The sequence below is a fragment of the Tetrao urogallus genome (genome assembly GCF_951394365.1).
Source record: "Tetrao urogallus genome assembly, chromosome: 24".
Taxonomy (NCBI): domain Eukaryota; kingdom Metazoa; phylum Chordata; class Aves; order Galliformes; family Phasianidae; genus Tetrao; species Tetrao urogallus.
Genome location: NC_136837.1, coordinates 1,978,357 through 1,991,173, shown reverse-complemented (window position 1 = coordinate 1,991,173; position 12,817 = coordinate 1,978,357). Strand labels below are relative to the sequence as shown.

Sequence of the window (12,817 nt, the reverse complement as noted above, 5' to 3'; positions counted from 1 at the left end):
AGGGTGGGCACAGAGCATCCCTGGGGTGCTTCGGGGCTGCAGCTGAGCCCAGAGTTCAGGGGAAAGGATTTGGGGACAGTGACAGAGGTACACTGAAGTCGTCACGACTCCAGCAGAAAGTCCCACGGCTCGGGATGACTTCCTGGCAAGGCTCAGGAATGGAGTCTTATACAGAAGCAGAACAAGATTCCAAAACCAGCTGCGAGGGAGGAGTGACACCAACTCACAGCACAGCAGCAACAAAGCTCGGGCTCTGGGGTCCTGGTTGCGAAAGTTTGGAGCTGTTCCTAAGGTCTGACCAGACACACTGTGTTACACCGGGCTCCAGCACAGCAGCAGAGCAGGGCTGCTCTGCAGACAAGGGGCAGAGCAGGCAGTTTTCATTGCCAAATCCCACAAAAACATCCACAAGCAAATCAAAGAAAGGGATTTGGAGCAGAAGAATGTTAAAACCCAAACTGGGCTTGAGCTGTGAGCACTTTGTGGGAAAACATGTGGGATTGCTGCCCAGCAAACCCAGCGCTGCACACCCTGCAGGGTCGGTGCTCTCTGGGCAGATACTATGAAACCAACACATGATACCAACCCTGACCTGCGCTTGGAGTCTGACTGCAACCCATTTAAATGTCTTCTGTTTCAGGATGACATCCAAGGAAGCAAAAACATCACATGTGCACAAAACCTCTTAAACTGAAACTCCCAGCTCTGGCTTTGGGACTACAGCCACAGCCTCCCCCTTTCATACATCACGGGGCTAAAGAAGAGAAGCCAACATTTTGTACACAGTCACCAAACCTGCAAGGCTCCTCAAGTGCTGTATTTCAGTTGGACACATTGAAAACTCAGCCTGCTGCAGCAACTACTGCTCCTCAGGAGCCCCGTGCTGCCCTCACCTCCTCCCCCAAAGGACATCCACTGCGTTCTTACCTTACATCCCACAGAAACACCTTCCCCAACAGCACCAGTATCTGCTGAATGCCTCAGATGACACTCCCAGCGCGGGCAGGTGGCTGTATTTGTGCAGTGCCTCACAGCTGATTGCTGTTTGCATACACATTCCACATTCCCCATGCCCATACACATCCCCATCCCGGCACACACATCAAGTTACCAAGCAAGCCAGGTTAAGCACTCCCAATATCCACAGGTATATCCCTATATCCACCTATAAAACGCTTCCCTGGAAAAGCTGAAGCTGTCAGGAGTCAATGTAAGGCACATAAAATCACACGCAGCCGTAACCGTGCTACCTGGAAGGAAGAGAGGAGCAAAGATTCACGGAACGGCACCGGGAAGGAGGAAAACGGAGCGCAGACGGCCTCGTGGTGCCGGGGGGGATCGGGCGGCCGCTGCCCGATTTGGTGCTGGAGCGCCGCTGTTGGTCATGGTTCTGGAATGCTTCTCTGCTCTGAGACATTGCACAATTGTTTCTGCTCCGCCGCCTGCCCCCCTTCTATAAATGTTTACAAATGAGCTCAGCGCTAAGCAAAGCAAACTTTTGTCCTTCTTTTTTTTTTTTTTCTTTTTCCCCCGAAGAAAATACAACGCTGCTGTGCCGGGGGCGGCTCCGTTCCGGACGGCTCCAACCCATCTTCGTCCCCGGGACCCGGCCCGGCCGATACCGCACGCGGTACCGCACTCAGCACCGCCCCACGGCGCACCGCTATGCGCTCGGTCCCCCCGCAGCCCCGGCCCCGCCCGCCGCCAGCAGCGATCCCCGCACCGCTGAGCTCCCCGCAGCGCCCGCATCCCGAGCACGGCCCGTACCTCTCTGCGACACGGCACGGCACGGCTCCCTTCCCCGGTCCCGGTGCCGGCTCCAACCCCAACTCCGGAGCGCGGATCGGACGGCACCGCCCCGTTGTGGGGCCGCCCTCGGAAGGGCGGAGCTGTGCCGAACCGAGCCGGGCCGATTCTCGACGGGGGCTCCGCTCCCAGCCCCGCTGCTGCTGCCCCGCCCTGGCACCGGGGCTCTATCGGAACCCAGGCCGTGCCCTATGAGCCGTTTCTATTTTCAGATTTCGGAGACAATTTCTCCTTAATTTATTCCTCCCCGGGCCAGCAGCCGGCTCCAAAGGAAACGTTTCTTTAGTGAAGGAAGCTATAAATGCAGCCTCTGCCCGCGCTGCCCCGCCTCGGCCGGCAGCAGCGGAGGCATCGGGCGGCTCAGGGAGCAACGCAAGGGCGGAAGGACAGCGGCTCACATGGCACCCAACCTGCCTGCACGAATTAATCAGCGCTAATTAGCTTTTAAGTTAGTCGTCTCTGCAAGAGCTCCGCAAGAAAGGCGCCGAGGTGGGACTGTGGGTGGCACGACCTTTATTTAACAACGCAAGGGCAGCTCCTCCAAGCCCAGCATCATCATCCCCTGCTCCCTGCGGCACAGAGATGCACACAGGTGCAAATCTCACTGGGTAACTTTCACTCCCCACTAAGTGCACCCAGTTTATTTACATCTCGCTGATTACAGAGAGGAACACGCCCCGAAGGTGACACCCAGTGACGAGGGGCAGACGCTACCGTGCATCACCAAAGCACAGCACAGGGCTCAGCTGTCCCCACGGCCACCCTGCCTCTGTGCTTTGGCAGGGTGCAACGCTGCCGAGGTGCAGGAAACTCATCATCCCCCAGGTCAGAGGTATGCCAGATGCAGAATGCAATACTGCAGAGAAAACAACTGCAGCTACAGACCTGCTCAGGACCAGCTCCGAGTCTGGGGAAAAGCCAGCCCACTCCATTTCCCAGCCACGACCAAGCTGCTTCTATTGTGGGCTTTTAGCCCCCAGCTAAGCAGATCCATGCAGCACTTTAAGCTGTTAAGCTTGGCTGAACGGGGCTGCTCTGTAACTGCTGCTCAGCAGTTGCCAAATTAGAACGGCTCAGAAATAACAGACCTATATTCATACTGACTGCCACCTCACACCAAGAAGGAATTTAGACACTTTCCAACTCAGCTCTCCAGTTAATAATAAATAATTGGCTCTAGAAACACAGCGGTGATCCAAGGCATGAAGAGAGGTGGTGGGCAGAGCCCATGGCACAGCCTGGGGCTGGCAAACACCATGAGAGCGCAGCAGCTCATTTCCTCCCAGGTGCTCTGTGACTGAGCCCTGTCACGTCCACCGAAACCTGAGACCAAGGCAGTGTGCCCGGCTGGGGATGGGGCCCAGGAGCCAAAGAAGGCGAGCACAAGACTGGGACATCCTTAGGGCTCACAGCACCTGCAGCTGGGATGGGCACTGCCCCGCTGCCAGCAGGACCCCACTCCACACCCATCCCAGTGCAGAAGCTTCAGCGTCCGTGGTGCAAATGTCACAGGGCAGGAAAAGGAGGTGATTGCAGCAGCAAGCACAGGCTTCACCGGGTACAGGCACTCAGAGCCCTGTCACAGGGCTGTAGGCAGCACACCTGGGCCAGGGCAAGGTGCTGAGTGTGCACCGAGAAGCCAGAGAGCACTGAGGCTTTTCACAGCAACCAAGAAAACCAGCCCTTGAGCCCAGTCTCTGCTCTGTCCTTCCATCTCTTCAGAGGGCAGGGATGCAGTAGGTGAGGGGGTGCTTCGAGCAGGAGGCTCCGAGATCCTCATTCTTGTTGTGGTCAGCTCAGGAAATGAGTGCTGGAGTGAGCGGTGCCCTGGGCAGTGCCAGCATCCTGCTCGTGGCCATCCAGGCAGCGCGACTCCTCTGCCCAGTGCTCTCAGATTATCACATGTAGTTGCCAGGGCCACCCAAGGGGATCACAAACACGGAGATGTCATCGCCAGAGCCCAGCTTGTCGTTGGGCAGCCGCCAGCCTCGTTCCTTCAGGACACCCCTGGAGCGCACCACCAGCTCCTGGGCCACCATGGTGTATCTGGGCAGAGCACAGCGGTCAGCCCAAGCCCAGCAGGAATCGTGCTACACCACACTGCTGTCCCCAGGAGGAATGGGGAAGCTGATGCAGCCAAAGGGGGAGGGAAGGGGCTCTAGGAAAGCTCAGATACATGCATACAGAGGGGCACTGTGCACAGAGGGATACGTGGCCACAACGCTGCTCCAAGCAAGATGTTATGGCGCAGGACACACCTGTCTGTGTCTCCCCCTCACCTGCAAGGGTCATTGGGCTCATAGCTTGTCAGCACCTCCATCACCACGCTGGCCACCTCCTTGTCATTGGTGACATCCCAGAGCCCATCGGTGCCCAGGACCAGGACGTCATCAGGGCAGTGCTCATACTGTGTGAGGTCATACACCCTGACCTGGGAAACAGTGGGGCAGGATGCAAGGGTGATAGAGGGCTCATGGACACCCCAACACCACCAGGTGCTCTGAGCTCTCTCTGAGATCACCCCAGTCAGCTCCACCTATTGAAAGAGCCCTCCGGCTCACCTCTGGGAAGCAGGACAAGAAAGGTTTAATGTGGATGTTGGAGCTGAACACCTTGAGGTCGTGGTCTCCCAGGCCCCGTGTCACCCCAATAGTGGCCATCACCCGAGCCTGGAGAAAGGCAAAAACAAAAGCAAGCTTTAAGCTACCTCGCCTTCACCTCTTCTCCTAGGAGAAATTATACACATGGCATTGGCACTGTGACAGCATTGGAAAAAATGGGTTGGGACCCCCAGTTCAGCAAGGGCAGATAGGGAACAACCCCTGCATGGTGCCAGAGCCCTAGCTGTGATGCCACCAGACCCCCACCTCCCAAGGCAGCAGGGACCCCTCCCCTCACATCCCAGCATATTACCTTTTTGCCTTCCCCATAGATTAGTGGAAACTTCAGGTCATCCTCTTCAATCTTTTTGTAAGCCCTGATTGAAACAAGGCAACCTGTTGGCCAGTGCCCTGGGATTAGGCCCCTTTGGTACATGGGGATGGGGCTGGAGCTGTGGCCACATGCAGCAGCAGCCCCAGACAGCGCAGTACCAGCCGTTCATGCTCTGGTCTCTGTACAGCATCTTCTTCCCCAGCTCCTTGGGCTGGATCCTGCGGGGGAACTCGAGGTGTGTGAACTCCTTTCCCAGCAGCTCAGGTCTCAAGAAGGCCTGCAGGAAGGGGCAGAGGGTTCAGCTGCAGTGCCATGAGAGCAGGGTCCTGCCCAGCACCACCCATAGAGCACCCCAGCACGGCACAGGACAGCCAGGTGCACCCGTGGGACATCGGTTGTGGGGCCTCAGGGTGAGGACAGCATCAGCTGAAGCTCAGGTGGTAGTGATAACAATGCAGCTTCAAAGCTGCCCTCCAGCACAGTGCTCAGAGGGAGGAGCAGTTCAGGACACAGAGCCAGAAGGAGTTTGGGCACATAAGAAGCCCAAAAGGGATCACAAAAAGGGCAAATTGCAGAACTGGCCCAGGAGGAGTCAGAGCCACAGAGCTCCAGGGCTGCAGCTCAGCACAGAGCACGGTGCTCACACAGGGACACCAGTTGCTGTCTCCTTCCCAAGCATGCATCCTGTCTGTGACCAGGGGCAAGCAGCAGCACAGAGCACAGGGCTCCAGGACATTGCTGGGTGGTCGCCAGCATCCCCACAGGCATCACCACCTCATGCAGAGCTGCCAGCACGCTGCTGGAGCCCGGCCTGGAGCTGGAACCCCAGGGACCTCACCCACACCCGATGCCCCACATCCCCCCCAGCAGCCCCAGTGCTTCCCCAAGCGTAGCCGAGATTGAGACAGTGCTTCAAAGTGCAGGTGGAGAGGGAGAGCAGCTGAGAGGAAGGAGAAGGGCCTTTGAGTTATGGCAGAGCTGGTGCCAAGGCATGGAGAGCCCTGGCCACAGCCCAGCCGCTGCGCAGTGGAGCAAGCACACGCCTGGCCCTCTGCCCATACACGCATCACAGCTGGGGAGGATCTTGCTTACAGCAACTTCTTCCCCTCAGTCATTCAAACACAAACATGAGAAGAAGTACCACAGTGCTCTCTCAGATATTCTGCGAGGCAGAAAATCCCATCCAGCAAGACCTCCCTTAACACAAACACCTCCTCCTCTGTGCTGCCCTCAGAGAGGTCTTTATAACCTTAACAAGTTTCATTGCACAGCACAGAAGGTCTGCCCAGGACAGGGAGCTCTTGGGAAGAAAGCCAGAAATCTGCCAGCACTCTGCAGCTCCCCCTGGGAGCACCAGGCAAGAAACCAGCACTGAGCACAGGGACCCCTGAATGCACGATGGGACGCTGAGGGTGAAGGCAGCAAGAGGGGCAGCCCCAGGCAGGGCTCAGGAGGTGGGTGAGCAGGAATGGGGTTAGAAGAAAGGTCTTCCTTACTAAGAATTGCAGCCTCTGCCTCTCTGTCTCTGGAGTAAACTCCCTGGACATTGGAATGATTTCCCCGTTACGGATGATAATGGCCCTGCAATGAAACATGGAAGGATGAGGTTAGAGGAGAGGTCCTCTCCCCGCTGCCCATCAGCTGCAGGGACATCAGCCAAGCCCTGCAGCCCAGCACCCAGGGCAGGGGAGGGAGGACAGGGAAATGGAAGAGAAGCATGGGACAGATGGAGAGCAAACTACGATTAGAAGAGAAGCAGCACAAAGGTTATTAAGCCTCCATCTCACGCAGCGCAGGCAGAAGTCGCCAGCAGCAGGACAGAGGTGCAAGTGCCCAGCACTGGGGGTGAGCTCCCTGCAGGAGGGCTGAGTTTTTTGATGGCTTAAACAACGGCTGCTTATGAGATGTTCCTAGAAGTCCCAGGGGATCAGGGATCTCTGACACTTCTGACCCCCTGTCCCACTTGCTGTCCTGCAGAGGGCTGCAAATCCCCTGCAGTGATGCAGGGCCCAGGTGTGCCCAGTTCTGGTGGGGACCGATGGCAGGGAGGGAGGGCAGAGTCTCACTTGGTTCCAGGCAGGAACTGCCTGGATGAGCAGCATCCTTTGCCCCAGTCTGTCCCTCTCACCCCAGGCCACCGCCTGCTGCTCTCACCGTGTCACAGCACTCAATTCCACAGCACCTGCAGCCCTGTGACACTCCAGCAGATCCATAACACCCAGCAGTCCCTGCCCATCACCCCAACCTCTGTTCACGGTCCCTGCCATGCCACACAAATCCTCAGCAGAAAGGGGCCAGGACTTCTTCCACACCATGTATGGAAGCACATTCAGAGCACATTCACCCTCAGCGCCAAACCCTCATAGCTGTGGGCTATGAGCACACCTATGCATAACTGCAGTAATACAACCAAGGAAATGCATGTCAGGCAACGTCCTTGGATTCTGAGCTCCCTCAGGCCCTGTCTGCACAAAGATTTGCACATCCTTCTGCTGCAAATGTTTGCTGGTACAAAACGTGCCCCCACATTGATGCTTGCACATTTTCAGCAGCTTTGTTGGAGCCAATTTTCATTCCCCCAACATGTAGCCCAAGCCAGCACTAAGGTGCAGTTCAGGACCACCTGCAAAGCACAGACACAGCTGGGAAGGCAAGGATCGCGTGCCAGAGGCGGGGAAGGAATTCTGCAGCTCCCTCAGTGCTGCAGGCACACACAGCACAGGGAGGAAATCGGGGTGCACCCCAGCCTGGCTGGGACCATACATACCTGCTGTCACCAGCGTTGGCTACATAGAACTTGCCCATGAGGTAGACAGCGGCCAGGGCACAGCAGCCCCCAGAGATGTGCTGGGACACCCGCTCCTGCTCAATCTGCTCGTCCTGGAGAGATGGAGAGCTGTGGGCAGAGCGGGAAGCAGCCCTTGCCAGCAAGCAGAGCTCCAAGCAGTCCGAAATAGCTCTGAGCTGCCCCGTCAGCACCCTGGCTGCCAGCTGAGGCTGGGCACATCGCCCTGCTCACCCCAAGGTCCTGTGTGCAGCCCAGGACACAGCCTCCTCAGCGCTGCGGAGCAGGCAGCAGCTGGAACAACACCCAATGAAACCCTCTTCACCCACAGAGCCCAAAGCCTGTGTGTTTGGTGCCCCAAAATGAAGCAGAGCAATAGGGCAGGAGCTGCCCAACAGCTGTCACTGCAGACCTCCGTGCTGCCAGAGGAGACAGGAGCAAAGCAAACGCTGCCAGTCAGCAGCTGCAGCTCACCATGTGTTTGAAGGCGTTCTCAATGGCGCCGATCACCAGGCTCTCGTGGGAAACTGCCTTCTCCAGGTGAAAGCGTGGCAGAGCATCACTGGGGACCTCCCGGCTGTCCTCTGCCTGGCTCAGCTCAGCATTGTGCTGCAGGCAGATGGGAGGTGGGGAGGGATCCTGCAGGATGTCCACCAGGTCCCGCAGCTGCTCGCAGATGTGCAGGTGCAGCCTCTTGGATGCCATGACAGCAGCACCGCTGCCCGCGTGTCCATCAAACAGGGCCCAGTAGTGGAAATAAAACCCCCTCCTGCCCTGTGGGGAGAGATGGGAGACTCAGCGACGCCTGCAAGGGAGCAGGTGGGCTTAGAGCTGTTAAGGGAGCAGCCTCCCACCATGCCCTCACCCTGTCAGGCTCCCCGCTGCCATCCCTGCAGGGCTGGTGGCCCCTGGGGCTGGGCCTCCTCTCCACAAACACCACCTCACAGCACGCCTGGTCCTCGTTGTGCTGGCTCTTTCCTGCATTTATCACCCTGTCGGGAGGAAAAAAACCATTAGGGTTCTCCATTTTGCACTCGAATACCTGGGTTTGCCCAGAGACGCTGCAGAACACCAGCCTCAGCTCATAGGGATGAGTTGGAATCAATGTGGCAGAGGTGACCCCAGCAGCACCAAATTCCTCCATCCCCACCACTGCCCCAAACCCACCCCAGCCTCAGGGCACCCAGCCTGGGCACATGGACACCGCACTGGATGCACAGCCTCCATCCCAATCCAGCACCTTGCAGAGGGAGCAGGCAGCTCACAGAAGGAGATGAAAAATGGAACCAACAGGACTTTTGCAAAAAGATTCACATGAACTTTTTGCAGCTTGTGCTGACAAAGCAGATCAGGTCTGGACTGCAAAACCTGCTCACGAGGGGAAGCTGTAAATGTGCACAACTGAATGAGCTATTTGGGTAAGGACTTCCCAAGTGGTTTGCAGAAAGAAGTCCTGGGACAGAGAGGAGAAGTCCCACTGCTGAGCGCAGGGTGGTTTTCCTTCCTTTCCCCACAGCATCTGCAGGGTTTCTGCTCCTGCAAGAACGAGTGCAGGCTGCCCCTACCCCAGCACTTCCCGAAGGAAACACATCTCAGGAGGTTCCAGGGAAGCTCAGCTCGTGCAAAGCTGCAGGAGCAGAGCACAGAGGTGGCCTTCAGCTCCTGACCTTCCCCACCTGCATTCAGCTACGGGTGGAATTCAAAACCAGCAAAAGAAGAAGAGAGTGAGCTCCCAAAGGGGAAATCAGGGTCAGGTCCTGTTCCCATCGCAGCTTCAATTCCCTTCTCCCATGTCCTGCGAGAACCGGAGCGGTTCCTTCAGCTCTCAGTATCAGTTCCCTGCGTAGCACCGGGCATCGGGCAGATAAGCGCAGAAAATGGAAGAGCTTCGAGCTCTGAGGGGATGGGGAACAGCGTAAACAGCTGAGCCGCCGGCAGACGGGCAGAGAGCCGGCAGGCAATCCTCCCGTGTAGGAACGCACAGCTCAGCACCGCCTCGACCCACTTTCGTTTCTCGTGGCCCCGCTCCGCCCGCTTCTCCCGGCTCGGTGAGGCCGCAGCGCGTTCTCCGTGGCCGGGCAGCGCCGGGAGCCCCCGCAGCGCTCACCGCCCCGCACCGCAGCGCCGCGCCGATGCCGCCGAGCGGTGACAGCCGCGGAGCAGCGCGGAGGGACGCGGCCGCCTTCGGGAGCGGCAGAACGGAGACGCGTGTCCCGAACGCCCGCCCCACAGCCCCCAACGGGCACGGCGCTTCCCCCCGCCCGGCCCGGCCCCGCTCACTCAGCGTAGCCCGTGCTCCAGGGCAGGCGGCGGCGGCCGTCGCGGGGGCTTTGCACCGCCCGCCCCGTGTGGTCGTCGGCACGGCGCAGTTCCTCGGACGTCAGCTGCAGGAAGGCCGGCCGACAGAACGCCGTCACCCGCGACCCCTCCTCGCCCCCGGCCCCGCTACCGCCGCTACCGCCGCCACCGCCGTGCCGGGGCTCGGCCGGGGGTTGCGTGCCCGGCCCGGGGCCCAGCCCCGCCACCAGGTGCGAGACCGCCGAACGCACCCGCAGCAGCATGCCGGGCCGAGCCGCGCCGAGCCGCGCCGAGCCCCGCCTCCGGCCCCGCCCCAGGGCCGCCCCCCCGGGTGAGACGCGCACCGGGACGGAAAGCGGCGGCGGTCCCCGGGTACGAGATGGGACCGCTCCGGTGATGGAACTCTGAGCCTCTGGGCTGTGAGGGATGGCAGCCGTGGTCCTGGCAGCGGTCACCTGAAGCTCAGCCGGCCCTGATCCTCTCCGGCTGCTGGATGCTCCCCGGCTCCCGCACAGCCTCCTGCTCCGACCCGGCATCTGCCGCTCTTGGCAATGCTTTGTCACGCTCAGCGTTGAGACCCAGCCCCCCGCGGTCACGCCGAGCTATTAATAAGCAGCCGTGCTGCAGAGGAACGGGGAGCTGACGGGACTGAGAGCAGAACCTCCTTCTTCCTCCGGAGCTGCGGCAGCGCTGCTCGGGATGCAGACTCAGCCGCCCCAAGGCGATGCGTCTCTGCCGGCTGGGAGAACTGACAGTTCGGAGAGCACAGCTCACAGGGCCTGACCTCAGCACCTCCTGCCTCGGTATTCCTATGGCAACAAGCATTCTGCTGAAAAAATACAATATTTGTCTGTGTAAAGTAGAACTGAGTCCATCTGCTGGGCTCTCCGTGTCCCGGTGCACTGCGCTCCCCAGGGAGCTGCTTTCATCCTTCCCGCACAGATCTGTACTTTCAGGTCTGTGCAGAAACACAACCCTCACTGCTCGCCCTGCACAGCTCCGAGTGCATTCATCACGTCCTTGGCTAAACCTTGTCCCCTAAGCAAACTATTGAGGACATCCTATGGGTATTGTATTACTCTCTTTTTCTCCCGAGCTGCAAGCCGCTCAGCAGCGCGTCTCGGTGAGGTCAGAACGCACGCACCCTTTCCAGGCTGCTTTTTGGAGCTGCCTTCACGTCCCTGCCGGCCGCTGCTGCCTCCTCCTGCCCTCTGTCTGCCGCTGCTCGGCTCCCACTCCTTCGTTCCCTGCTCAGAGCTCCCTTCTATCTTCTCAGCGAGGCGGAGCGGGCACCAGGGGGCGGCACAGACTGCGCGCAGCGCTGGAGAACGCGGCCCCTTCCCTCCGCTCGACCCCGTCCCCGACCCCTCCCCACCAGCGCAGTTCCCTCGGGGGGTCCTTAGCGGCATCCCCCACTGCCCAGCACGGCTGAGTCACCTTGGAAAGGGGGAAACTGCAGCGTCCGGATTGACTGCTGTGCAAATCCGACCTCGTTTCGTGCTCTTTGTGTTTCCGTTCTGCTACGCGCCGCGCAGAAAGAAAACATAAAAACATGCAGCAAAACGTTCCCCGAAACAATGCAATGCTAATAGCTGTTTTCCAAGAAAGAGAGCGACATTTCCTCCCATTCATCCTCCCTGCAAGCTCAATGCAAGCTTCCTCCCTGCGTGCTGCCCCTGCACTCCTTTCCGGGCACTGCTGGTGCCAGGCACACGGCTGAGTGACGCAGGGAGGCCCAGCTGTGTCCCTGAGTCCACTCTGGACGTCACCTACTCCATCCTCATGTTTCCTTCCCACCCTTCATGTTCCTGCCGGGGCTGCCCTGCCTGGGTGCTGCACTGGGTGCTCACCCTGCATGGAACCAGTTTGGGTTGTCCCTGTCTGTGTGATCCCTGCCGTGACCTCAGCTCCCTTCTCCCTGTTCTTGGAGGCCTCTCCAACCCCCAGCTGTAACGAGCTCCTTTCAGCACAACAAAATTGCTGCTGCTCCCCCCAAAAGGGTGATTGCTTAGGGCACAGCAGGGAAATTGCCATGAACTGTAATGCACTTTCTGGTGAGAAAATGTGAAAGAATATGTTGGTGGCATTTAAGGCAGTATGTAAGCAAATTAAACATCTAGATCATAAAAGTAGTGAAGGATGTTTTAAAATAAGCCCTTTGCAGCAGTGCATTAGTTGGCTGCACAGCTTTACCGTGTAATGAGCAATATATTAATTTATAATTAGTGTAATACAGTGAAGCCCGCAAATAGCTCTGCGCGCTCCGGATAATTCATCAACAGAAGAAGCAGCTCTTAATGGTTTCCAAGCTTTGCCTGTCCCCCGTAATTGGGGAGTTCAGAATTTACTGTTCTTTCTTTTAAGGGGTGATTTGATCTTCGCTGTGTGTCTGCTCTGCTCTTCTGCAGGGCGCTGCACCCGGAGCTCAGCTGTGACTCTGCGCACATCCTGACAGTGTGCGGTGCTGTGGGCTGCCCCCATCGCCTCTGCTGCGGGTGGATGGAGGTCTGCTGCTGGGCTCTGCTGCTACAAACCCACCTCCCCTCCTTGCACTGCCCTGGGGATCTTGCCCACATGAATGCAGCTGAAAGGGAAATGATTTTTTCCATGTAAAGTCTGCAAGGTTTTCTTGTGCAGTCCTTTCCCTGCCAGCCTTGTTACGGGCACTCAGCTTTGTTCCTCCCCTTCTCTTCCTCTACAGCAATGCAAAGGACTCCTGGAAGAGTCAGAGCCAGGAATGAGGACAATGCAGAGAGGTCTATGAGTATACCGAGGAGTGGAGAGAAGGAAATTACTGCTCTCTTCACCGGAATTCCAATGAAATCAGTTCTGCTGAAGTGTTAATTCTTCCCCTGTATTGAAATGCTGTGATCTGGAAAAGCAGTTTGTATTTCTATGCCATTGCATCAATAAAGAGCTTGATTTTGTAGGCTTCCTTATTGAATAATCTGGCCTAATTTAATTGGAGTTTGGCTGATGTGAAAGGTGGTTTTG

General features: G+C 58.0%; 1 protein-coding gene across 1 annotated transcript; it reads right to left on the bottom strand.

Moving 5' to 3' along the window:
* Positions 1–3,704: 3,704 nt before the first annotated feature.
* PPM1J (protein phosphatase, Mg2+/Mn2+ dependent 1J) lies at positions 3,705–10,086 on the bottom strand (the record flags this gene model as incomplete). Its single annotated transcript, XM_079546344.1, has 10 exons — positions 3,705–3,852; positions 4,086–4,237; positions 4,368–4,475; positions 4,720–4,783; positions 4,899–5,017; positions 6,237–6,321; positions 7,508–7,620; positions 8,000–8,299; positions 8,391–8,517; positions 9,806–10,086. 10 exons carry the CDS (start codon positions 10,084–10,086, stop codon positions 3,705–3,707), a joined length of 1,497 nt encoding a protein of 498 aa, XP_079402470.1.
* Positions 10,087–12,817: the final 2,731 nt, after the last annotated feature.